At 37.0% G+C, this 25355-nt stretch overlaps 1 protein-coding gene across 1 annotated transcript; it reads left to right on the top strand.

Moving 5' to 3' along the window:
* The first annotated feature begins 1851 nt into the window (after positions 1-1851).
* On the top strand, positions 1852-24484 carry drd2a (dopamine receptor D2a). Its single transcript, XM_088939760.1, has 7 exons — positions 1852-2121; positions 14066-14175; positions 15158-15294; positions 16273-16472; positions 20799-20885; positions 22012-22360; positions 24232-24484. The coding sequence occupies exons 1-7, from the start codon at positions 1852-1854 to the stop codon at positions 24426-24428; spliced, it is 1350 nt and encodes a 449-aa protein (XP_088795886.1). The 3' UTR covers positions 24429-24484.
* Positions 24485-25355: the final 871 nt, after the last annotated feature.

Here is a 25355-nt window from a genome sequence, read left to right as displayed (position 1 = left end):
AAAAGATATCAATTTGTGATTTTATTTTTACACTTTGGATTTCTTCACACGCTGTGAATATTTAGTGACTTAGAACCGCCTACTGTACCTTGTGCATTTGTATGCTTTAAGTTTAAAATATAGAGGCAGACAAAAGGCAGGTGGGCTGTAGGTCCACCTAAGCATTAGAATCGAAAGATTTTGCTGCAGTATTTTTTCTCACTTGACATGGTAATGGTTTTAAACAGAAATATTGAACCCAAGATCCCTTTGCAAAAATCAATAGAACAACAATTATCTCCCTCTCTTGTAAGTAAATCAATGTTTTCCCTACGTCTGTCTTGCTCTCAACCAAAACAGCTCTTGCCTAAACTCTGCACACTTCTCATTTAAAAACCACTAGAAAATTCTAATCATTGCTGCAAAACCTACACTTAGGACACAAAATGGCAATGCAAAGTACTGAAATTAAAAGTAAAATTACTGAAAATTAACACAAACCCATATTCCATGTTTATCGTATGCTGAAAAATAGACTGGTTGAGGAGGAAATTTTATGTGAGCGCCAAATTGCATATACTGTACAATAGTTGTCATGGACCAGAATTTGTTCCAAAGTCTTTCATATGTTTATCACTTTGAATACTTGATAGATATTAGTTGAGTTTTTTCTTGTTGTTGTCAATCATGAAACTAAACACTCAAACACCTGGGAAACCCCACTTGGAACAGCTTCCATTCACAATGAAAACAAAATAAAATTAAACACTCACGTAGACTTCAGGTCTGTAAAATATCACGTCTGCAACACAGTGGTAATGTATTTTCATAAAATGAACCTTACAATGAGCCTTTGGCTGTGCTATAAGGTAAAGGAAAAAGTGGTGTTTAGTGATCATCATTATTCTCATTTTTGACAATAACCCATAGAATGATTCTAGTTGCAATAGGAATAGTTGTCAAAATAAATTGTTGTAATTCATAGGGGCAACCATAGTGATTTAACTAAAATACAGTACATGCTTGCTGAGAGTTTCTTGAAGCCTATCAGAACATCTCCAGTTTAGACCACATTTATACTGTTGGATGAAAGTGACCAGTTAATACCAAGTGGGAAATGACACTTGCCCTGGTGCTACCAGCCTGTGGGACTGGCTTTGGCCTGGCAATCTTCAATACTCCACACTGTGCCACCCTTGACACTTGCTGGGTACCAGTTTTACTTAAGAGGACCACATCGCTCCTCCATTTCTTTTAAGATGTGAGGCAACTGCAATAGGACCATGATGGATGGCACTGACAAGTGCAGGTTGTGGAGGATAAAAATGTACTGTATATGATCCCTGTCACCCCTTCGGGCTATAGAATTAAAGCTGGAATATTTGAAAGGGTGAGAAAAAAATCCTCAATCATTTTTATTTTGTTGTTGTTTTCTATCTTTGGCTGATGCTCCTGCCTGATACATTCACTCTGATTGAACAACTAGGGAATCTGTTTATGTGCTGTGATTCATTTGTCTGGCTGTCATGTAGCTGGGTCTCTCTTTGGGGTGCTGGTTTCTCAACCTTGGGGACACTGTCTAAATGGTAAAATAGTCAATGAAAAAGTAACATGGTTCTCTGTGGTGTTTCTTCCTTGTCACGGGGAATTTGCAGTCTTTCTGTTCAAATACAGATAAGGAAAGTTGAGGGACCAGATAAATAATTAGGCAGGCAACACACAAAAAGGCTTATGCTCGATAATAAAGCAAAAGGTCCGGTTTAGATAACATCAAACTTTTCAGAAATGATTGGTGGGATTTTGGCTCTATAAAAATGCTCTTGGCTTTGTTTCTTTGCAGGGCACATTGCCGGCCGCAGCCATTCAGTACTCATGGAATCCTTTGCAGATAATGAAACATATTACGGAAACGAGACAGATGTCGCCAATGGAACTGAGCGCGTGCAGAGGCACCAGTACAACTACTACGCCATGTTGCTGACCCTGCTTATCTTTGTCATCGTCTTCGGCAATGTGCTGGTGTGCATGGCTGTCTCCCGAGAGAAGGCGCTGCAAACCACCACCAACTACCTGATTGTGAGCCTTGCCGTGGCAGATCTCTTAGTGGCAACACTTGTCATGCCATGGGTGGTCTACTTAGAGGTGAGTCATTCATCCTGCCACCAAATCAATGGCCATTCCCAGTCAAAAGCTGCTCAGGAAGTAAACAGGAAGAAGGAGGTGGAAGAACAGGAAGTAGCTCACATTATGGCAAAAACCTTGTAGACCAGCGGTTAGAAATTGAATTTCAAATATTCTTTCTGTGGATATTTAATTTGTGTCGTGTCAAAGGTCGAGCGGGTCACTGTACTCAGGAAAGAGAAAAGACCGAGGAAAGAAATGAGCTCTCAACCCAAATTTACCTGGTGGCAATGTACACCAAGCATGTACAGTAGCTGCGTCAGCATGCGTAGGCTGCAAAGGAACAAGTGAAGGTTTATTCCATGCTGAAAAGAGAAGAAAAGAAAAACAAAATTGTTGTGTTTCTTCTCTTTTGAGCGTGGAATAAATTTTTACTTGTTCCTTTACACCATGGGTATTTTAATTTTCTTCGTGGATTGCCTGTAAGTTTAACACAAGATTCACCTCCCATTAGGCTGAGCCAGCAAATTAAAATGAATAAAAGCAGTGCTTGGAAGCTATGCTCTAGGCTAACATATACTGCATCTCTGATGCTTTGGGCATGAACAGAGCAATTTGTTCCAAAAGTACTGCATTTATCATGTTTTTTTTATGTTGTTTTTTTTTACATAAATAATCATGGTTTGATTACTGCATACAGAACATCGTATACATCATGATATGTCATGTGTTCATTGGGAAGTAGGATGCATGACATTACTATGGGATTCTGTTTCTGAAGTGTTTGCTTTAGATGTGGTTAGAAAGCTTTATTGAGTCATTTATGGGGTTTTTTGTACTGAAGCTAAGTCTTCAAACATTTCCCTGATAATAGTTTGGAAAAAGTCCAATTAAAAACAGAATGGAGAAAGTCAGACATGTGTTCCTATTCGTCATTTTCCTGTTTGCTTTAAATATTGAGCACTATTGATTTTCTAGGATAGACACTGTCACAAGGTGTTCTTCTCTGCAGCTTCTCTCATCAATACTTTTCATGATGCAGTTTGTGTTTCACAAATCTCTAACGTTTACGGCGGTGAGAAGTTGCACTCAAACAGTCCTTTGTCACCATCGGAATCCAAAATCAATTCACCTTAACCAGCTAGTAAACGCTGAGGGGCCGTTTTACCTTTATTGGAAAAGTGCAGGCATTTTCACACCAGCACACACATGACCACATCTCAGCCGGAGCACAGGGACATGCTGGAAGGAAGAGAGCACTACTAATTGATTTTAATTAAGGCTGGCGGATCCAGATTTTATCACCTGTCTTTGAATTTGATTGCTGGTCTTCGAAAAGGTGTAATGAAACCTATTACATTCATAGTGCATGGGTAAATGGACAAACTCCATTTATTTCAATTTGAAAGAAGGGTAAAGAGCTTTCTCCTAAGATCTGCAAAGCTTTCTCAGCTATTTTTTAGAAATACTTTCCTTACTACATTTTATTCCAATGTATAAAGCTATGTATTGTCTGCCTGCAATGGAAGTTTCCTATGGCACTGCAAAGGATGCTGGACTTCTAACCAGAAGCTTGTGGTTTTAAGTCCCCGATGGCTCCAATGAATAAAAGAGTGTCAGCATAGCTGGAAGAAATCTTCTGATGGACTAGAATAGTGTGTCTTGTGGGCGTAATGGGGGAAGGGGGGGGGTCACATCTTCTCAGTGTACATATTGTTACAATACACTCTGGACTAAGCCATTAAACCACTGTACTACAAAAATGACCCGGAAAAGAATGATTAATTCTCTTTAATGGATTAAGTATATCCATTATTCCTATTTTAGGACTGTTGCGTGTTTTCTGCTGAAAGGTTTTGAAACTCTTCTGCTGGCTCCTTACCTTTATGTTTATAGATGCTGAAATGACCCAAAGCCTACTGACATTTCAGACTAAGCCTTTGGCAATAGAGTAAAAATAAAAAAAGAAAGGTTGCAGAACAGGGCCATTTAACTCTCCTTGTGCATTCAGTTATTAATAACTGAGGGATTATAGATATCCACAATCACCATTCCTCTACCAGTTCTACTTCAAACCCTATTATGATTGTAGAAGTACATGTCCTGTATATACTGTAGATATGTATGATTGCATAAGTATGATTGACTTAGTATGTAGGTAATAATGACTTATATTTGTTTCAAATATTGAATTTTATGTATACACTTTCAAGAGTTCATGGTGCTTTTGTGTTTCATAAATTATCTGCTCTCACAAACATTGCAGCCTCTGTGAAAGGTTCAATTGTCCACAATGGTTAAAGTCAACTTCTCTCAGAAACACTACTGTAATTAAGGAAGAAGGAGCACAAATTTAATGACCTACTATGATATTAGGTTTTAAAAATCCAAGACACCCAGTGAAATAAAAAGTGCAAATTGGCAGGATCTAATTATTAGACATTTTCATGTCAAAGGAGGTGTAGAAATCCAAAGTACTCCATTAAATTAAACAATGACACGTCAAAGAGTGAGCTCAGGCTCATTTTTATTTTAATTTGTCATTATTCCTTTCTTCAAAGTATTCTATTTTTCATAAATCAAGGTATGACAGAGATAATGTTTCACAGCCTTTATGTGCTAATTATGTTTAACGCTTCATTTAAGAAACCAATACAGAAGATGAATACAGTATACAGTATATAAAGAAACAAGTAATAGGTTTATTCCATGCTAAAAAGAGAAGAGAGAAAACACAGCGTTCCGGCTGTGAAGCCTTCTTCAGGAGAGTATACAGTATATGTTGTACACCATATTATAAGCAAAAGGAACACTTATATGGGCTGGACAAAATGTAGCTGAATTTGACCTCTCTTTTGTAGTGTTGTTTGATCAACAAAAAATGTGCAAGTTACAGTACATGGGTTACTAACAAACACCATCCACATAGATCCAAATTTATTGTTTTGCCTGTGTTACTGAAAGGGAATTACGGGGTGATGTTTACAATTCATGCAGAACAGATTGGATTCCCTGGCCTTTACAAGATGTGAAATCTGCAGAACAACATTATTGCTTTGTTTGATCCTCCTTGGGCTACTCTGTGTCAGCATTTCAATTTTTCCATTTCCCAGAAAGCTAGCGTATTAGTGAATAGTTAAAAAGGAAAACACAGTGCAAACTATTCCTAGTGCCTTTTATGAACATCTGAGAAACATTATTTTTTAAACTGGAAGGGAAATGTCTATTATTCAAATATCATTGGGGCATAGATCTTCAGATATTGCCCAGCAAGTAATGACATTGTCTTTTTATCAGTATCTTTGATTAAGTTTATAGGTCACAGAAGAAGAAAATTAAATGACTATACGTACAATGAAAAGGAAAAGCACCTTTATTCCATATCAGTCAGGTATCAGATTGCAGCATAAAGCATAAACTGCCATCACTCAAACCCATTGGATGTGTAGTAGCATGCGGTTTACGGCATTCCTTGAATGGCTTTTGGTTTTTAGCCCATTCTGCAGTACTTGTGCAAGGTCATCACAAGTCAGCACAAGTCAATACAGAGATTGAATTCTGCTGCAGACTCTGGTAATACTTTGCCCTGGTCATTAAAGTGGTTGTAGTGCGAACAATGATGTCACTAGTAATCTCTAGCTATCTGACGTTTTGGATTAAGAGTATACACTCAATAATGCTGTGGCTGTCACACTGACTTTATCGTGTTGCCTGCAATCATAGTACTGATCCCCCTTGCAATATCAGTAATGGCCTTTTACAATAGAGTAGAGCTGTGAACTCACCATCTTCAGGAGAACAATGATAACTGTATTAGAAAGAAACAAAGATGACTGAACATACATTTTTTTTCTGAAGATAGAGGGTAATTTTAGTTTTCAGATACTTCGCTATAAATTATTTTGTCCAACCTTTTATAAAACCATATTCAATTTGTTGAGCTGGTCTTACTAGCTTGATAACTACTGTAGTAACTAAGTGATCTAAGGGTCTTGTCCAACCCTTTCTTGACATATCCAATTGAATCAGCTACAACAGAGTGTCTAAGTACTGTATAGGTACTGTAAGTATACCCTTCTCCTACAAAAACACAACCATCCATCTTTAAACAGAACCATTTAAGTCTCAGATCTCATGATTAAAATGAATATTCGTCGGGAACATTATTTGGAAAGTCTAATATATTGGAATTTGATGTGAATATCAGGCTTAGCAACATACAGTGTGTCTGTAGGATGTAATTATTGCAAATATCATATTTTAGGTATGTGTACATACTGTACCCGTTAAAGTGGCAGGCAATAAGAATGGCTCTAGCTGGCACATGAACCAACCATTTTCACAGAAGGCTGGCATAAGGCCAAATGCTGTTGAACTTTATTATCATAACCTTAACAATGTATAACAGATGGAGGCCACTTCACAGTCATGACACAATACAGTTCAGTACCAACCATTACTGATTTGTATATGAAAATTGTAGAGAAGGGAGCTAAAATTGTACAGAACCTTCAACTAATTTTGATTTTTTTCATTAAAAATTATTTACTGTCCATCTAAAATGAAAATGGCACCTGAATCTGTTGAGGTAATCATGTAATGTAAGGGGAAGTATAGGCCATGCTAGTCAGGTGCATAATCAGAGCCATCAGCATTGTCCTCTGTTCTGGTGAAACCAGCCTTGAAAACCAAGAAAAATTCACAATTACAGGTCGAATCAACCATTCAATGAAATTCAGAACCAGACATTCTTAATAAACATCTGAAAGCTATTATTTTCCTGTCCCTAGAGATTACATATTTGGAAAAAAATATATGCTATATTGTGCAACCTCATGCTTTGTTTTCTTTGTTGATGAGCAGGGAGGCAGAGAAATGGGTAAACCTCAGAGCCTTAACTAAGCTAAAGTTAAAAAGGAGCGGGAAAGATTGTCTAGTTTTGCTTTGAAAGTACTTCAGGCTTTTGTTATGCTTGCAAAATACTTTTCGGGGTATTATGTCAGTAATCAAAATTGTCTCTTTATGCAGTACTGATCTGTGATGTTGTCTGGAAATTGTTAAATCTCCCTCATGAAAGGTTGTTTTTGCAGATTTCCATTGCTTATGCTTGCATTTACCTTATTTTGCTATAGTATTTTACAGTTTGTATTTTGCCTTACCACACCTCACTGCATCTATTTTTCTTCACCCTACTTTGCTAATCTTTACCATCACATACTGTACCAGAGTAACTGTTTTACTGCTTGGTTACAGATTTTCATATTCCATTTATCATTAAATACTGTACCTCCACTGTGTGGTTGACTATTTTATTTACATCAATCTACTTATTATATGTAGCAAAAAATACTTTTAACATTTAAGTCACAGAAGACTGTTTAAGATTTCAATACTAATACAAAAGTAATCAGAGTGGATTATATTAGTATTGTGTACATTTGTTGTACTGTAACTAGTTAAGCTAAAGAGAAGTGCATTAAAGACTGAGAAAAGTAGGCACATCTGTGTCTTGTACATGCTATCTAACAACCTGATACTCTACCTTTTTTAAAGAGATGACAAGATAATCTTCAGATCAATCACATACTCAACCTGATAAGCTCAATGATAAAAATGGGCTCCTCTCATACATCAGCTTTATGTTTTTATGGCTGTTGGCTTGCCGATTTATGAAGCTGGAAGATCATATGTCCGATACACAAGACCATAGGAGCTTCACCAGCACAGGGGGCATTCCTGTTCTGTTCAGCCATCTATACTCCACCACACTTGCTGAAGATACAAGAGGTGTTGGAGGGAGAAAGAATACCATTAGACCAATTTCACAGATATTGTGCACAATGCACAGACCATATGCACAATGGTTTTTTTAAGTAAGCTCAACACAGAAAGTGGAAAAGACAGGCACAGATTAAATTAGACTTTTTATCAACATTTTTACTTTTATTTTTTCAGTTTTCTAGCTGATTTGCGTCAGTGCTATCCTCTCCTTGAGATGTTGGTAGCCAACAATTAAAGGGAGCCCCGAACAGTTTGAGTGAAATTTCATTCTCATATAAAAGACAAAAATCTACTGCTGCTGTAAAAAAAAATCTATAGTTTCAATCTACAGATAAACTATCAGTTGCTTTAGGATATGCACCAAATACACATTCACAGTTTACCATGTGGTATTTACTCATAGATGCCCCGTATATTAATATGACTTTTTCTGCCTTTTATTGAATATTGAGATGTGTATTACATTGAAAAAATAATTATATACAACATGTATTATACATCTAGAGTTCAAAGCTAAAATTAAAGTAAAAAATGTGTGACTGTACGTTTATCACCCTTCTGAGCAATGTTCTTTAGACTGGTGTTTTCAGTCACAGCGATTGACCTAGGAGACATGCAGGAGCTGAAATGTCACAAGTATTACAGATAACCTACAATTTCAAAACCCATGCAGTCCTAACTTAGTGCTTGCTCAGCCAGAAACTCCTAAATGGTTTGACATTTATGAAGAGAGCAAAAACACAGCCACAGTTACAATAACGAAACATAGATATCCAAGACCAATGTACAGTATGCCATTTTTAATCTTCCAGCAAATTTAAAAATGTATTGCCGGGAGGAGCATGTAGATAGGTTTATGCTTACATTTTGAATTGAATGAATCTGATGTGAGGGCATGCATCTGTGGTCATATTAAGGTCAGTTAGAGTGCAGTTTATTTTATTTTTTTTACCGTAGTTGCAGATGTTAACTAAATAAGAAACTTTAAAATACCATTTTAATATCATACTTAATGCACAATATCAACAATATACAGTATATATTTTTTGTTGGAATGTGGGGCAGGTTTATATTGGGAGCAGACTTTGGGACCGGAGTACTGAAACACCTCTACCCTTTATAACTCTGTCTCTTTAAAAAATTCCCCGTTTTCCTATGTGTAGGCGAGGCAGAGAACTACATTTCCAAAAATGCAGAGGGGAGATGGTCTAATGAGCTCCAGCTGTCAGGAATTAGCAACTTCCTCTCTGGCTTTAAAAGGGTATAATTAAAGTTTGTTGTCTTTTGTTTGGACCTGAAAGACAGTTGATCTGTTTTTGTGATAGTTATTGAAGATATTGAAGTTTGGTAGTTACCATAAGGTTTTGTTTGTTCACACCCGAAGAAGGCTTCACAGCCAAAAATTGTTTCCTTTCTTCTCTTTTCAGCCTGGAATAAACCTTTTACTTTGTTCCTTTGTTTGCTCACTGTTAGTCCCCTCAAAGGGGAGAGTTACATTTTGCTTGTTTCTGTTTCCTTTTGGGAAGAGATCTAAAGCAGAAAGTACATTTGGCAATGTGGCTCGAAGGTCCTGAGTGACCCGGCACCCCTGAAAGTGACAGTGAAATTGTAGGCATATTAGTTTAACAGAAGTTGAATAAACACAGATGAGCGTCCCATCTAGGGTGTGTCCTGCCTTGTGCTTTTTGCTGGGAAAGGACAGAGACTGGAAAGCTCTGTGTATAGGATCCAAAAGTGAGCGCAGAATGCTATCCCTTCCTTCTCTCATAGACACACCCTGCAGTGGTTAGAAATGGATGTCACAGAAATGGATGGATGGATGAATAAACACAGCATAGTCTGAGCATAAGCAAAGTATTACCTTTTGTGCGTCCACTGCTGCCTTTTTGCAAGGTTCAGATTTAGCTTGGGTCAGTTGATGTCATGCCTTGGCAAAGTCACAGATTATAAAATTGGATTTTTGCACTATTTGGCGCCACCAGATTTTAAAATCTACTTGCTGGATATAAAATATTTCCTATATTCTAGATCCTGTTCTCAAATTCACAATGCATGCTTAGTTTTTTAAAATTGCTTGGTTCTGGACATCTGTTGTGGAATAAAAGCCCAATTGTGTTTTCAAATTCTTTAGGTGCAATTTTACATTGATTATGCATCACTTAGGTAATGTGGACAGGGCAAATGAAACCCCAGGAAATACAGTCTTAAATAAAAACTGAAAATGAATTACTCTGGATACTGCTACCGGATTATTTTTAGCAGTCTGTAATTCTAAAATGCCAACAGTTGGAATAGGAAGCAAAGAATAGCTTTTAGAGCGAGATAATAAATTACATAGTTTTCTGAACTATGTGAGGGGAACTTCTTTTGTACATAATCCATTCATTCACACCGAGATTTAAGGGCTATAGAAATGTTTACTTCGAAAGTATTTTAATAGGCAAATTTGATTTTTTTAATCAGAAATTATCTCATAAATGTATCTGAATGGATTAAGTTCTATACTATGTAGATGGTCAATATAAAATCCTGTATGATTGTACAGTACTAATTACCTGTAATGTACTGTACCTATTAGGACTGGGATTTTCTGTTAGTTGCTATTCCTCTGAAATATTACTTTCCCAGAATGAAAAGTATCTAAGACATTTCCTCTTCGGTTATGCAAAAATACCCAAACAAAGCATTTTTAAGATTACAGAATGCAACTTAAGGACAATACCCTTTTCTACTGATATTTTTATAGATGAAAAACATATCATAACTTATATTTTGAGCTGACATACACCCCATTAAATAATAAGAGTAAATACATTTTATAGAAAACAAAGATGTGGGGAATTTTCACATAATTGTTTTGGAAAGTTTATCATGTAAAATTGAAGAGATATACCATACCTTCAAAGACAGGAGATTTGTCTTGAGTAACTCATACATGTATTCATTAAATGCCTTTGTGTTTTCTTTCTTTTGTGAGTGAATATTTTAGAAGAGGAAGGTGAGAGCCTTTTACTCAGAGATATGCATGTCTAATGAATAGACTACTGAAGATCGAGAGACTAGTCTAATGGAAGGTGTTTGAAAAATTAAAGCATTCATCTCTTCCTTGTTTACCATTAGAACAAAGTGAAAAGCAGAGACCAAAGAGAAATGGTGCATTAGACATTAATACCACTCTTACACGAATTGCCATAAGTTTGCATCAGAAAACCGCCTTTTCAGCAGAAATGTGGTTATCTTTAATCCATTTCAAATTAAAATTGCATCCTGAATCTTTCAGACGCAGCAGGCGATGCAATTATGTTTTATGTTACATTCTTTTTTATGAAGCCAACAAATGAAATCTGTGTCATCGTTAAGAAAAGCAGTGTTGTCTTGAGAAACCATTCTTTTTTCTCAAACAACCTTTGATCACATCTGTGGTTAAAGAATACACACATCTATACAATAATCGTAGGCTTTCAGTACTCACATTTGTACATTATTGTATAGTTTATATGCTGTATCACAGTGGTTAAGTTATAGGTGAGGCTTGTGTACTTGATATGGGGTGAGGATGGAACTATTAAAAAGTCAAAAGGGGTCAAATGGAGACAGGGTTGTCATGAGGTCAAGATTAAGGGGATGGGTTTGGTTTGGGTTGATGATAATGTTTAGGGATATGCTTCAAGCCTTTAGGTAGATTTAGTATTGTCCAAGGTTATACTGATCGAAGTGTGAGAGGTATTGTGTAATGTGTTCCTGGGATAGAACTAACTTCCTCAATGTTAGATAATTACATGGAGTATCCCTGTACATCAATCACATCTGTACTTGCTCTTAATTACATTGCCATTTCAATTTGACTAAATGTAATTTTTGTGCAAATAATTATAAAAAAATAATAGATTTGTAGCTTTACTAGCATATTGGGTAAGTCTCTGAACTCATTACTGCTGGGTTGTGGGTTTGAGTCCCCACTGCTAACATTGCTGTTACCTTGACTGAGTCCCTTTACTACAATTGCTCTTGTTAATCCAGCTATATGCTGTATATATAAGGGCCAGCAGAGGGTGCTGAGGGGGTAATACTGGTAATAGACCACCATCCCATACTGAAGTTAGGTGATCTCTCATCTACACAAAGCCACAAAAACCAGAATAACCTTCACCTGGTGTGGAACAGATATGGAATTTACCTGCACACCTACGCATGTTAATGTAAAGCATTACCCGCTGGTATCTGCTGAGCAATAGATTGACAGCTCAAACACAAAAGACATAACCTCTTGACAGAAAGAGATTTGACAATGATATTGGATTTCTAGTACATTTTCCAGAGCCGAGCCACGGAAATACAGCAGTAAACGAAACAAGGGTTGCCAGTCATTTGAAATCGAGGGGAAGTTTGAGCTCTTAAGAACGTGATTCTAGCCAGGATCCTGTTGTCGATAGTGAAAGGATTCCCCCCAAACAGTATCTCTCAGAGTACAACCACAGAAGGTTGACTATTAATGGGCCAGGTTGGCGATCAGCAAATCAACCTGCTGGCATGAGATGATGTTACTGAGGTATGCACTGATCTTCCCTGTGACCTTAACTCCTGCAAGGCTCTATGGACCTGCAAACGTCTCAAACAGCGAATGGATCTGATACACATCGAACTTGGAGAACTAGGTCTGTGGGATCTCATTCTCCCCAAGTTGTACAGGAACTATAGCTAGGAGCTACAGTAAGTCTTAGGTTTTCGGAATTTTAAATAAGGAGAAATAAAATCAGCTCAGAATTAGAAAACAAAAGGCAAAGGTTTATAAAGTCAAGAATGTTTGAACATTTTGTTTTTCTTTACTGTGCTTCTTAAAAATGTCCCCCCTTAGGCATAATTATCATTTTCATCTCCAGGCTTCCAGTACCCTTTCAGTTCTGCGCTACTGAATGCTTGCTCTTTTACTGCACTTTGTAAGACTATGCAAATCTAATCACCTAATACAAATCCTGACTTTATTTGGACTGTGCACTGAGTAAACACTGTTGCATAGTCTTGGTGTACAAAAGGAGTAGATGGTAGGATAGACAATCTTTTAAGCTTTTCTGTATACAGTATGTACAGTCATTTTGTTTTAAGCGGCAGTCCAAAGCTGCACAGTAATTTTAGGGGAAATTTTATACTCCTAAGTTGTGATAAGATACATTCGTTCACTCTGCTAGTAGAAAGTCTTGCAAGCTTTCAGAACTGCTGCTCTTTCCAGCCAATGTTACACTTTCTGACTGAAATGTGAGAGAAGCATGATGATGAGACATGTATTAAATCATTTTAAGCGAACACTCCATATATAAAAGAATTGCCTGCATCTCAAATCTGAAAAAATGAGGGATTTTCTGTAATAATTTCTAAATTACTACTTCCTATTACTTAATGTAACTTGCTTCTCTTGTCTCTAAGTTTTCAATTTATTTTCTCTCAGTTTAGCTTTAAGGAATTGCTTAGGATCATTACCTTTATTGGAATTTTTAAACTGTCTAGACGTATTGTACTTGCAAAGGGCAGTGTGTGCGCCTAATTCCAGTAATTCAGTTCAATTTAAATAACGTTAAATATTGCTTCATGTATTCTGAAGACAGAAAAGCTGTGCTCACAACTGCAAACCCAATAATGACCCAGAACTAAATAAAATAGTTATACATGTACTTAACCTCAATTTAAAACCTGCGATGAAAAAGCCATAAACGCCGTATGAGCATTTTGGTGTAATTTGATTTTGGGAATCTGGAAAAAAAAACAAGGTTCTGTTTGAAAGAGAACTACGTGCTCTGTGTGCACAATTTTCTGCTTATTAGTCAGCTCAAGATTCTTTTTCTAAAATTCAGAAGATAACATAAAAATGTGTTCAAATTTCCAGTAGTGTCTTCGTGACTCATACTGTGTAGGCTTTTCCCATATATTACACAGTCCAGTGTTGCTTCAGGGAGGTAATCTAAAGGTGTCTGAGCATGTTCTTGGAAGTGCTAAATTTTATTTAAAATGACAGCATATTGTCTTCAAGAAAAACAAATGTTATGCCATTAGTTGTCGGGTATCAGTTTAGTGAATATCAAATTCTCATTTAATATAAACCATATGTATGTATCCATATTTATCTATATGTCTAGCACAAATAGTTGGATGGTTTTCAAGCCTTTATCTGTTTCACATTTCTTTTTTCCAGGTGGTTGGAGAGTGGCGGTTTAGTAAAATCCATTGTGATATCTTTGTCACCTTAGATGTCATGATGTGTACTGCTAGCATCCTTAATCTCTGTGCTATTAGTATTGACAGGTAAGTCTCTTCTCATCCTTTGCACCACTTTATTAGCCACAACTAATAATCGGATTAATAATAAAACTGATGTTGCTATGTCTTCAGGAATCATAGAACCTCCCCCTCTTGAAAAAGCATGCTTCGTGGATTGCTTATTAAGTCTTCTTTCTCTTCCTTTTATTGAAATTGAGCAGACTACACAGGGGTAAACGAGAGAAGCAAAATGCACTGTGAATAAAACAAAGCAAAAAAAGGAGTTTTGAGTATTCTCTATTTTTTGATGTCTTGCAACAAATTTTGCAGTTTACCCTATTCCAGAAGGATAACACTTATATCACACCTTCTGACCGAAGCCTCACTTGTTTGAGGTTTTTATGCCTCGTTATTTCATGTTAATATGTGCCAGTTATGAATGTTGTTTGTAATATTCCTAAATTATCTGCGTTTAGCACCATTTAACATGTTTATTTGCACAAAACAATTACGTCCACAAGGTCAGGAAACCCTTGCAAAGGCTGTCACAGCAGGTGTGTACCGAAGGTGTGTACTGCAAGAGTACACAGGAGACGTACTTCACTGTATGAGCACTGGGAACGTAGAACAAACTGCCCAGACATTTCTGGGACGTTGTAACAAATCTCCCTCCTAAAACGACAAGGGAGATGAATGACGACAAAAGAGTGAATGTTTCTTTTTCTTAAAAAAGGCCATTAGCCAATCCAATTAATGCACCATGATCATTCTGAATTGGCCTGTACATACTGCAAGGTTGGTAGGTCAATATCAGCATGTTTTGTTCCACCATTCATCCATATGTAAATATGTGTGCATCCAGAAGACTAATGTTTAACACCTGGCCCCTACAAATGTAATGATATTCACTATGAACATCCTATTCAGCATGCTAATAAATCAGATCTGATACGATGGTGCACTTTCAGAATATCACACGCTGTTTATTCCTCCCCATCCTTATTGTCTTTCTTCGTCTACCTCTCAGGTATACAGCTGTTGCAATGCCGATGCTATACAATACAAGGTACAGCTCCAAGAGACGCGTCACAGTTATGATCTCGGTGGTCTGGGTTTTGTCCTTTGCAATATCCTGCCCTCTGTTGTTTGGCTTAAATAACACAGGTAAAGGAAAATCACTGTTTAAGAACTTGTTTAAAAAGTAACGTTGATATACAGTACAGTACTTAGTGATCGCAAAGAGCAAGCCCAGTACGTACTGTAGAAGACAGTATCCATCAAATAGAAGCAAGAAAAAAAGCAGCTGCAAAGAAAAAGCTAGCACTGAGTACTGAGTTTATGGTGTTTTATGACTACACGCTCCCAATATTTAATGACCTAAAATCATTAAAGGTGGGAAATCTGTTTTTATGCTATTATAAGATACAGTACACACCCCTTAAAAATTGCTTTTCTTCAAAAGAATTTCATATTTCCATGTTTGATGAGGAGATACTGCACATATTTTAATAGCGGAATGGAATTTTAATTGAGTGTGTGACATTACAGCAAAATGATAGCTTCAATCTCACATTGTAACTTCACTGCAATCTACCCTCTCTTTTTTCATGTATGTCTGTTTCCTGTTCTCCTATTTCCTGCAACATTTGTCAAAAACATCCCCCATAACTTCCTGTGTAATTCCTGTGGTTACAGCCTTAGAGACCTGTACACATGGCATCAACCATGGTTTAACCTTCAGACTCATCTAAAGGAAGCACATGTGCTCTATAGCAGTGATCACAGACGCAAAATGCGTATTAATTGTAACAAATTCATCGGCAAAATCCAAGTTAAACTTGTGTTTATATTCTAAAATTTTTATTTTTAACTTCACTCACATGCAGTAGCTTTGTGGTTTAAATCCTGCACGTTAGCAGTGTCATTTCCCAAAGAAGTATTTTTAAAACCTAATATATGAGGTCTTCAAAATTTGAAGTTTACATATTTTCTGCAAAGGTGTAAAAAGAAGCTCTTTTTAACATGAACTGCTGCGCCTATCATTGCAATCGCTATCATCGCAAAATTCAGGTCATTGTGTGATTTATATACAAGACTTTAAGCTGGAATTGATAAAAAAGCAACTTCTGTTCTTTTTTTCAGCCACCCGAGATGATGCTCTATGTGTAATTGCAAACCCTGCCTTTGTTGTGTACTCCTCTATCGTGTCCTTCTACGTTCCCTTCATCATCACTCTGCTAGTGTATGTGCAGATTTATGTGGTCCTCAGGAAACGCAGGAAACGCGTGAACACGAAGCGCAGCAGTCACGGGATGGAGGCCGACGTGCACGCGACGCTGAAGGTGACCCTCCGTGCGCACATTGTACATCGTAGCCCACAGAAAGTCTCAGCGATCTCCCGGAACGTACGGGATTTGTACATGGAGGAAACGCACTAGAAACATTAGCTTTTGGAACTGCTGAAAGCTGGATTTTAGCACACTCAGACGTCAATTACTTTTAGTTGTATGATTTTGCATTGCTGGCATGGTGGCGAGGTGCTTGGCACTGCTGTCTCACAACGCTGGGGCCCTGGGTCCATTTCCTGGGATGCAAACTTCTTGAATTTTGTGTGTCTTCTCTGTGTTTGCATGGATTCACTCTTGTTGATCCATTTCCTCCTACAGTCCAGACATACTGGTAGCTGAATTGGCTTCTGGGAAAATTGGCCCAGAAAATTGGAAAATTGAGTGTGTGCATGTATTTGCCATATGATGGAATATGAATTTATCCTTCCTTTCATCTGTTGCTTGCTGGGACAGGGTCCGGCTTGCCCACAACCCTAAATTGGATAGAGCAGTTAGAATATGGATGGATGGATTTGGGATTGCTTTACATGTTCAATTCAGAATCTAAAAATCTGTCCACGGAGCAAAACCTAAAAAAAAACCAAAGTAATTTGGAGCATTGTGACATGAGTATTTGAGTCTACTCAATTTGAGTCTACTCTATGTGAGCGCTTGAACTACAAGCAGGTGCAATAGCAATTTTCTGTATCAGGTCCACAACTTTTCAGGATGGAGTGTTTTCTCAATATCTGGCAACAATATTTCTGATAAGCCCTCAGTGCCTTTTCTCATAAGAGAACCTTACAGTTTGCATTTAAAAAACAGAGAAGCATTAAAAAAACAAAACAAAGTTCCTATATTCGTTTATTGCATTTAAATACCTGTCAGTATGTGAATGATTTACACGAAATTGATTAATGCTTCACATTATAAATTGATAAAAGTGGCAAATTCCAAAGCTCTCATAGGTGACTCTTGTGATTTTTGTTCTTGATGAGGATATAAGGATACCTTTGGCCTAGTTCTCCACTCTTTCAATGTTTAGGTTAAAACAGATTGAGCAGGAAGGTTAGATCCTAATTCCATACACTTCCACTGACCTAGGTCTCGTATCATGTCCTCCCCTTCGCAAATATCTCTCACATTCCCATCTACACCCTTGCAACAAGTCCTTGACTGGACTGTCACTCCCTCTCAGCCAGACGAGTCATTTATGCTTTCCATATTTTGTCCCTCTATCATGTTCATCAGAATCTAACCAATGTACTGAAATGCCTTTCTGGTGTGAACTAATTGTGTCTTTACTAGATCCCAGTTTAGTGAAAAGTATTCCATTCGCTTCTGTCATAATGTTCATTGAACAACTGGTGAGAAAAAATGCACAACTAAGTATTAATGGGCACACTGAAGTATGAGTTAAGGAGGCTTAGTGGGATTAATGGTCATCTGTAAACTGTGCTTATGGAATCGAAAGACATTTCACCAGCTTTCCTATTTAAGGTTGTTAAATCGGAAAGGAAATAATTGGAAGGCAAGTTTAAAAGGGACTTCATGGGATCAAAAGCAAACAGGGAAAGCACTGCACACTAGTTGTGCCAACGAAAACCTGGAATTTGATATTACTACTGTATGTTTGTTATTTGATATTACAGTGACTGGAATTTCAAAAGCAGCAGTGGCTCACAATAGGAAAGATGCCTCCACGTTAGGGATTGCAAAGGTATCCTGTAGCTTGGACAGTATTCATAGGTTTACAGTGATTTCTGGGAGAGTGTTTTCACCCTTCCAATGGATTCCAGTGGACCCTTTCTGTTGTTTCTGTTGTGGGGTTTGTAGCATACAGTAATTGACAAATTGTTTTGGAGAAAGGGACATCCAAGCTGTACAGGTATGAGAATTGTAGGTAAAGCCCAGTCTATTAACAAATGTTGATTCTAAAATGGGGACAGTAAAAATAAAAAAATCAACTGCAACTACCATATTTTAAAATTAATGAAAATACCCTTTGGAACATGAGCAAGAAGGTCTGAAAGTTAAGAGACTGTGTCCTTAATTCTATACTTGCGTGCAGTGTATACCTTTGGAAAGCACAGTATGTATACAGCTCATTTGTAGTCATTTGTTTGTTTTTTTGTTACACACCCATGTGTTTTACATTTGTAATTAAATTAATTTGTATACAATAATAAAATCTAATTATTTTTGGGTAATTCTGTGCATACTTTTGATCATATTGGCGCAAAACACGGTCACCTTAAATAATGTGAACTCAACTCTTTACATTAATTTCCATGTTACTTGTACTAGTCTACATCTACTTCAGGCAATAACTGCACGTCGCTGACCAATTGAACTCACTAAATACCTTCTTTAATAATTCGAGACACTTTGCCAAAACGTTTTTGTAATCACCAAGTCCTTGAATGGAATGAACTTCCATTTTTTTCAGTGTGTAAAATACTTGCTCAGTTGGATCTAAATCAGCAGATTAAATTTTATTTATACTGAGCAGGCTTGTTCAAAGTTTTTTCATTTATTTCTTTTTTTTGTCCTGTTGAACTGTTTGGTTGCATTGGCTGAATATTCGGCACTATATTTTTATGGTAGAAGGTAAATTGCCACCAGATAAATATAAAGCATTTTCTTCTATAGGCAACACCGATAGAACAACACTGTTTTTATTTAAATAACCAAAGAAGATAGAACTGTATTGATTCTATTAAAAATTAAATAGAGGTTACTGTACATAGTAATATTCCAATTAAGTTTTTTTCCAATACATTTGGAAGGCACAATAGCATACTTAAAATGGTTTTACTATTTTATTTCAATAGAATTCTTTTGTGGGTGCCTACATCTGAACTCCTCCTGTGTGTTCTGTTCTTTTATGTATAGTATAACATAAATGCTTCAAATGGAGCTGCCTTCAATTCAATATGTTCTTCAGTATGCCCTGAAGAATATATTGTGTCTGGAAAGAAAAGAAAAAGGAGAATCTGATTTTTAGATATTGACAGCTTTCAGGGATAATGTTCTGGAATCAAAAAGAAAATCATTTTATTATATACCATTCATATCACACAGAGCTATTCGATTTCACAACTCTGCCAGACACTTTCATCCATTCGTGATTGCCAGCTCTATATGTCTGTCAGAGATCTCTACTGAAAAGTAAATGAATGGGAATTGTCAGAAATTGTTTGCACATATGTTGTTCAGTGACAACAAAAATCTAAATTCACAATGACACCTTGATCTCCACAAAACACTTGCTGAAGTGTGGGTGTGCTATTCCAATATGTTGGTGGGTACAAAATATGAAATAAACGAAGTAGCTAAAGATATTTTTATCCGGCTTAAACATCATAGTTTGTACACAGTATATGTACATTTTTTAAAACAAGTTAATTGTAAATTAGTTTTAATACCAAACTGTAAGAGACCTAAACATAAATTGCTCTGCAAACATTATGGGAAATTATATATTCTGTATTTGGTGAACTAATAATTTGAAATTGTACTCTTGGCTTTGGATCTTACTTGAATTGATTATTATAGACTGTATAGAAATGTTCCAATGTGGCAAAACTATTCATAACTGATTAACAGCAGAGATCTAGTCTGCGTTTTGGAGCTATAAATTCTTTCTCACATAGAATCCTGTGATGACTTTTACTGAGGCTGGTCTTCCTACTTTTGATAATGTTTTATTTGTAATTATTTGAACAGAAAGAAAACATAATAATAACAGTTTTTTTTTTATTTGTTTGTCCAAGATTGACATCCGAAGTAATGGGCAAAAAGCACAGTGTGAAAAGTGCAAATGTTTCAGACTACTCTTGACTTTCATTAATGGCACCAAACACACAACTTAGCGTAGTTTAATTATAATCAGGAGTACCAATGATTGACAAAATAACCGACCCCACAGAGCTGATTACGGATAATCACTGCTTTGATAGTGGGAACACTGACATTCTGTTGGAGTACCTCTCCTCTTACTTGATATGTGAAATCATCAGCAAAAAGTCCTCTTCTAGAAGTTATGAATTGTCAAGCCCCACACAGAAAAGTAGGGCGGACCATCAATTTTGTTACCTTTTTAATATGAAATCCCAAAGTATGGGGAGTTGAGAATTCCATAATGAAAACTTTGAAAAACGTTACACAACGTAGAGGGCATTTTTATAAAATGATCAATCTGTACTGCATTTTGAGCCATGGTAATTTTTTTTAGCATTTCTGCCTTATAATAAAATTGTAAAAATATTTCTTTTTGTCTGGTTTAAAACGCGTTTTACTGCCCTGTTGCTTCATTTTGTTGCTTTCTTTCTTTCCCAGGACAAGTGCACACATCCTGAGGATGTGAAACTCTGCACGGTGATAGTGAAGTCCAATGGGAGTTTTCCAGTCAACAAAAAGAAAGTGGTTCGTGGATTTTTATTGATGTTTTTTCTGTTCTCTCTAGGGAAAATCACCTTTTGAGAACTGTCCTATACTGTATATTAGAGCTTCCAAATATCATTTCATTGAACTTTTCTTTTAATGTGGCCTTTCTCTGTTTTTTTTCTTGACTTACAATATTGTTAAAATTGTAATACTGTATACAGTACTGTATATGAAAGGTAACAGCCAATTCAGTCCAACATCAGTCCAATGCAGGACAGACATACAAACACAGACACACACTCACTCACACGAGAGCCAGTTTTCCCAGAAGCCAATTAACATACCAGTATACCTCTGGACTGTGGAAGGAAACCGGTGCACCCAGGGGAAACCCACATGAACACAGGGAAATCATAAAAGGTCTATGCAGAGAGCACCTCAGGTCCAGAATTGATCCCAAGGCCTCAGCATTGTGAAACAGTAATGCTAACCACTGTATCACCGTGCTGCCCATCATGTTACTAGAACTGATAAAATAGAATAGTTTTATAGCTATGTGTTCCAGATAGGGTCCACCCCACTAGGTGAGCTTATTGCAGGCCTGTCTGAAGTCTCTCTGCAGTTCAGAAAAATCCCTGCAGTTTCACTCTAGTCTGTATCCCTGTAATCTCTGTGAAGTCCAAGAAAATCTGTGCAGTCTCTCTGTGGTCTGAGAGAGCCTGTGCAGTTCTCTCTCGTGCGGTACATAGGACAGCCCACTAGCTAATCAAGGACACTGACTAAAGACCTATCACACTGTGCCTTTTGGTCACTGTAAAATTACCAATATCCAATTTACTTACTGACAGATATGTTATGGAATATACATTTTTTTGCAAAGACATGGCAGTTGTAGCTAAATTGCATGACTTATCATTAGATTTATAAGGTAGCCTGTGCTTCCATAAGCAAGGTGTCTTTGGCATTCAAATCATATACATCTGTACCGCCCAGTTTTTGGACAAGCCGAGGAAGTTTCACAGTTTCACTCATGATAGCACAACAGTTGCGCTTCACACTCTTGTGAAGATGACTTGTGCACTTCCTTACTGTGGAGCCGTCAGATTTCCAGAGATTTCTCTGCTCGACACAAGTGTGCTTACGTGGGCCGTGTCTGTGTTTACAGATTCTCATTCAGGAGGCAGTGAACCACCCTGACGACATGGAAATGGACATGATGACAAGCACCAGCCCCCCAGAGAAGAAGAAGCACAAACCCGCAGCCCCACAGGCTCACCTTTCCATGCCTGCCACCTCTAACCAGTGCCAGAGCATGGCCCTGCCCTCTCCAGCCGACAGCCCTGTCAAGGCCGAAAAGAACGGGCACACAAGAGAGCTTCCTAAAGCTGCCAAAGCTTTCGAGATCCAAGCAATGCCCAACGGCAAAACAAGGACGTCAGTCAAGACCCTGAGCAAGAGGAAGCTCTCTCAGCAGAAGGAGAAAAAAGCCACTCAGATGCTGGCGATCGTCCTGGGTGAGTGAAACACTCAGTGTTGTGAAGAGATTCATTTTATCAGTGTGACGTGAGATGTGAACTATTTTTTTTTCTTTACTAAAAAACAGGCATGTTTCTTATAGTATTTATGCAACATATTGTAGGAAATAAGTGAATTTGAGTCGACAAGAAATGAATATAAGCTGCAGAAATCTTCTGTAGCTGTTGTGCAGAGGTACCTCCAACATGTTGGAAAACTGTCAGGTACTGTATGTCAGGTAGTTTCCTAGGTAGTAATCGCTCCAAGTGAAGGTTAGGGGGTGAAAACTCTGCAAGGGCTGCAGTGAAGAATTTTGATTTTCTAAATTCCTGTCTCCCGAAAGTTACTGTATCTTTCCCACAGCAAGAGATATGGCTACCAGAAGAGCAGCTATCGATGCGTTGATACTGGGAAAGAAATTAAGTTAAGGAATTATTTCGTTTGCTTATAATTAAATGGATAAGGGTTTCAGAGTTTCCATTACGAATTACTCTTGTACAACTCACTCTACAACTTATGGTCAAAGCCACTGTAGTCTTTTCTGTGTTTAAACTTCTTTTAAATGACTCTTAGGGTTAATTCACCTATTGTGTGTCCATTTAATATTAAGGGCCAGCTTCCCCTAATACAAGAACCGCACATCCTTGATTCTGCTTTGCAGTGCATCATTTTTTACACAAAGATACGATCCCAGCAGGGTGCTCGGTCTTTTAAATTTTGTTCATTCAATGCCACTAGAAAGAGAAAAATTTCATTACTCTATCCAAACAAGGTGATATGATCATGGAAACAAAGTAATGTATATACTGTATACATCATTCCAAAATGTATTGCCAACCACAATATACTTGTCACGGTCCAAGTGACCAGGCTTGGCTCAAAAGAAAAGAAACTCCCACAAGCAGTCTTCAAATGCAAACAAAACTGGATTTATTGCCCCAAAAATAGGGATAACAAAAAAAAAACCCTCACAGGAGTACTCTCCACAACTTTCCTCCAAGGCACCCTCCTCCATACTGAGCTCTCCCAGTCCCTTTTATAGCCCCTCCTCTTCTAAGGACCATCCTCTTAAAGGGACTCGCTCACATTTTTGTTAACAGAGATGGGCAGATTGATAAAAATAAAGTATTTAACCATCCCAAACTAACTTATAAATTTTATAAATGCAACTGATATATATTCACTTAAACAAAACAACTAACCTTACATCGGTTATTTATAGATGGCTCACCAGTAACCTTTCCCTTTAAGATCATTTGTATGATACTACAAACAGGAAAGGTGACTGGTGGCCATATTGATCAACACAAAACAATACAAAACAATACTCCAAATAGGGAAAACACTACAGTGCTTTTAGGGAAACAACAAAAGGGTAAGTATTATTCACACTTCATTCGTATCACATACACTCTCTCAAACATACCAGAAGGGTAGGGGGAAGTATTGGAGTATTTCACATTCAGAAAGAAAGAAAAAATAACAAGCACTCTGTCACAATACTCAAAGTCTATTTTCTGCTGGAAATTATATTTACATTTATGAAAATCTAACTGACAGCTGTGAATATAAACTGTGTTCTATATACCTGTCCAAAATTGCTTATAGAATTTGTATTCACTGAATTCTTAAATATATTTCTATTACAGTATTCACATTAATAAAACATGAACTTCTAAATATATTACCATACAGTCTCTTTCTTTTACTTTTTTTCTATTATAGACAGTTAATTAAAAACTGAAACAGAAAAATAATAGAAATCTTGTTCATCAAAAGATAAAGAAACATCAGTTGATGGAGCTTTTAGAATTGGACTTTTAATTAATTTGCAGCACCTTTTAAACTTATGTTTTCTTCTCTGTTTCAGGGGTGTTTATTATATGTTGGCTGCCTTTTTTCATCACTCATATTCTGAACACACACTGCACAAAGTGCAGGGTTCCGCTGGAAATGTACAATGCCTTCACTTGGCTTGGCTATGTCAATAGCGCAGTGAATCCGATCATTTACACCACTTTCAATATTGAGTTTAGGAAGGCTTTTATCAAGATACTGCACTGCTGAGGTGGAGAGGACACAAATTAGCAAAGAGGCCAAAGTCTGGATTTGCTGTACAAAACGCCCCCTGGTTCCTTTTTGATCGCCAGTCAGCAGTTTCAGAAACGTTTTACCTTCGGGTAGAGAAGATTTGCACGGGGGAACGGACTTCGAGGAGGCGGGGAACCTGTTTTTATCTGATCTTTCCTTCACTTGATGGTTTTTCTCATTTTTAAAGAATGTAAACAAAAGGGCAACACTCTATCTCTGACTCAATGGACTAATAGTCAAGGACCTGTCACCTTCATTTTACAGAATGTACTTGCAGACAGGATGCTGAATGAATTCAGTGGATTTAAGTAAAGAAAGGCCAAAGGCAAGGTTGTTTCCTTCATTCATTAAGACCACAAATGAATATAGTGTCAAGCTCAACAAGCTTGTGTCCCTGTTGTTTTGCACATTTAATTTGGCAAAAGTGTGCTTTGGATTCTTTCTACAAGTATTATGCTTTATAATTGAATAAAACAAGATGATATCCAGTTGTCTTACACAGAACAAAGATGGGTCTATGAATTAGGACTCAATGGCATTCATAAATGTATTACGCAAATCTTTCTAATTCAGCAAGTTCACGGATCTGAAGTCCAGAGAGAAATCTTTACCTTCCGCTGTAACACTGATACCAATTTTACTAAACTTTTTTGGTCCTTTTTTTGGATTGTTATTTCAGTGGTTGTATACATGAATGAAATGCTTTAACTTAATAAAATGTAAATAAGAATACAAAAGAATATAAGCCCATGACAAAAATGAAATACACATTACATTGTCCATTGAAAAAAAAGGAATTTCTTCACCGTCCATATCTTTTTTATGTTCTTTTGTTTCTATGAAAAATATAATTACAGTAAGTAATTTTCATCCAGAAATTATATTTTTAAGTGAGTTTCATTA

Source organism: Atractosteus spatula, chromosome 22, assembly GCF_055471065.1.
Source record: "Atractosteus spatula isolate fAtrSpa1 chromosome 22, fAtrSpa1.hap1, whole genome shotgun sequence".
Lineage (NCBI taxonomy): Eukaryota > Metazoa > Chordata > Actinopteri > Semionotiformes > Lepisosteidae > Atractosteus > Atractosteus spatula.
This window is presented reverse-complemented; position numbering and strand designations above follow the sequence as displayed.

Bases quoted from the DNA above. Each gene is read 5' to 3' on its own strand.
- drd2a (XM_088939760.1), top strand. From the start codon at position 1,852: ATGGAATCCTTTGCAGATAATGAAACATATTACGGAAACGAGACAGAT. The intron at 16,473-20,798 runs GTGACCCTCCGT...TTTCTTTCCCAG, and splicing joins ACGTGCACGCGACGCTGAAG to GACAAGTGCACACATCCTGA. The intron at 20,886-22,011 runs GTTCGTGGATTT...CTGTGTTTACAG, and splicing joins CAGTCAACAAAAAGAAAGTG to ATTCTCATTCAGGAGGCAGT.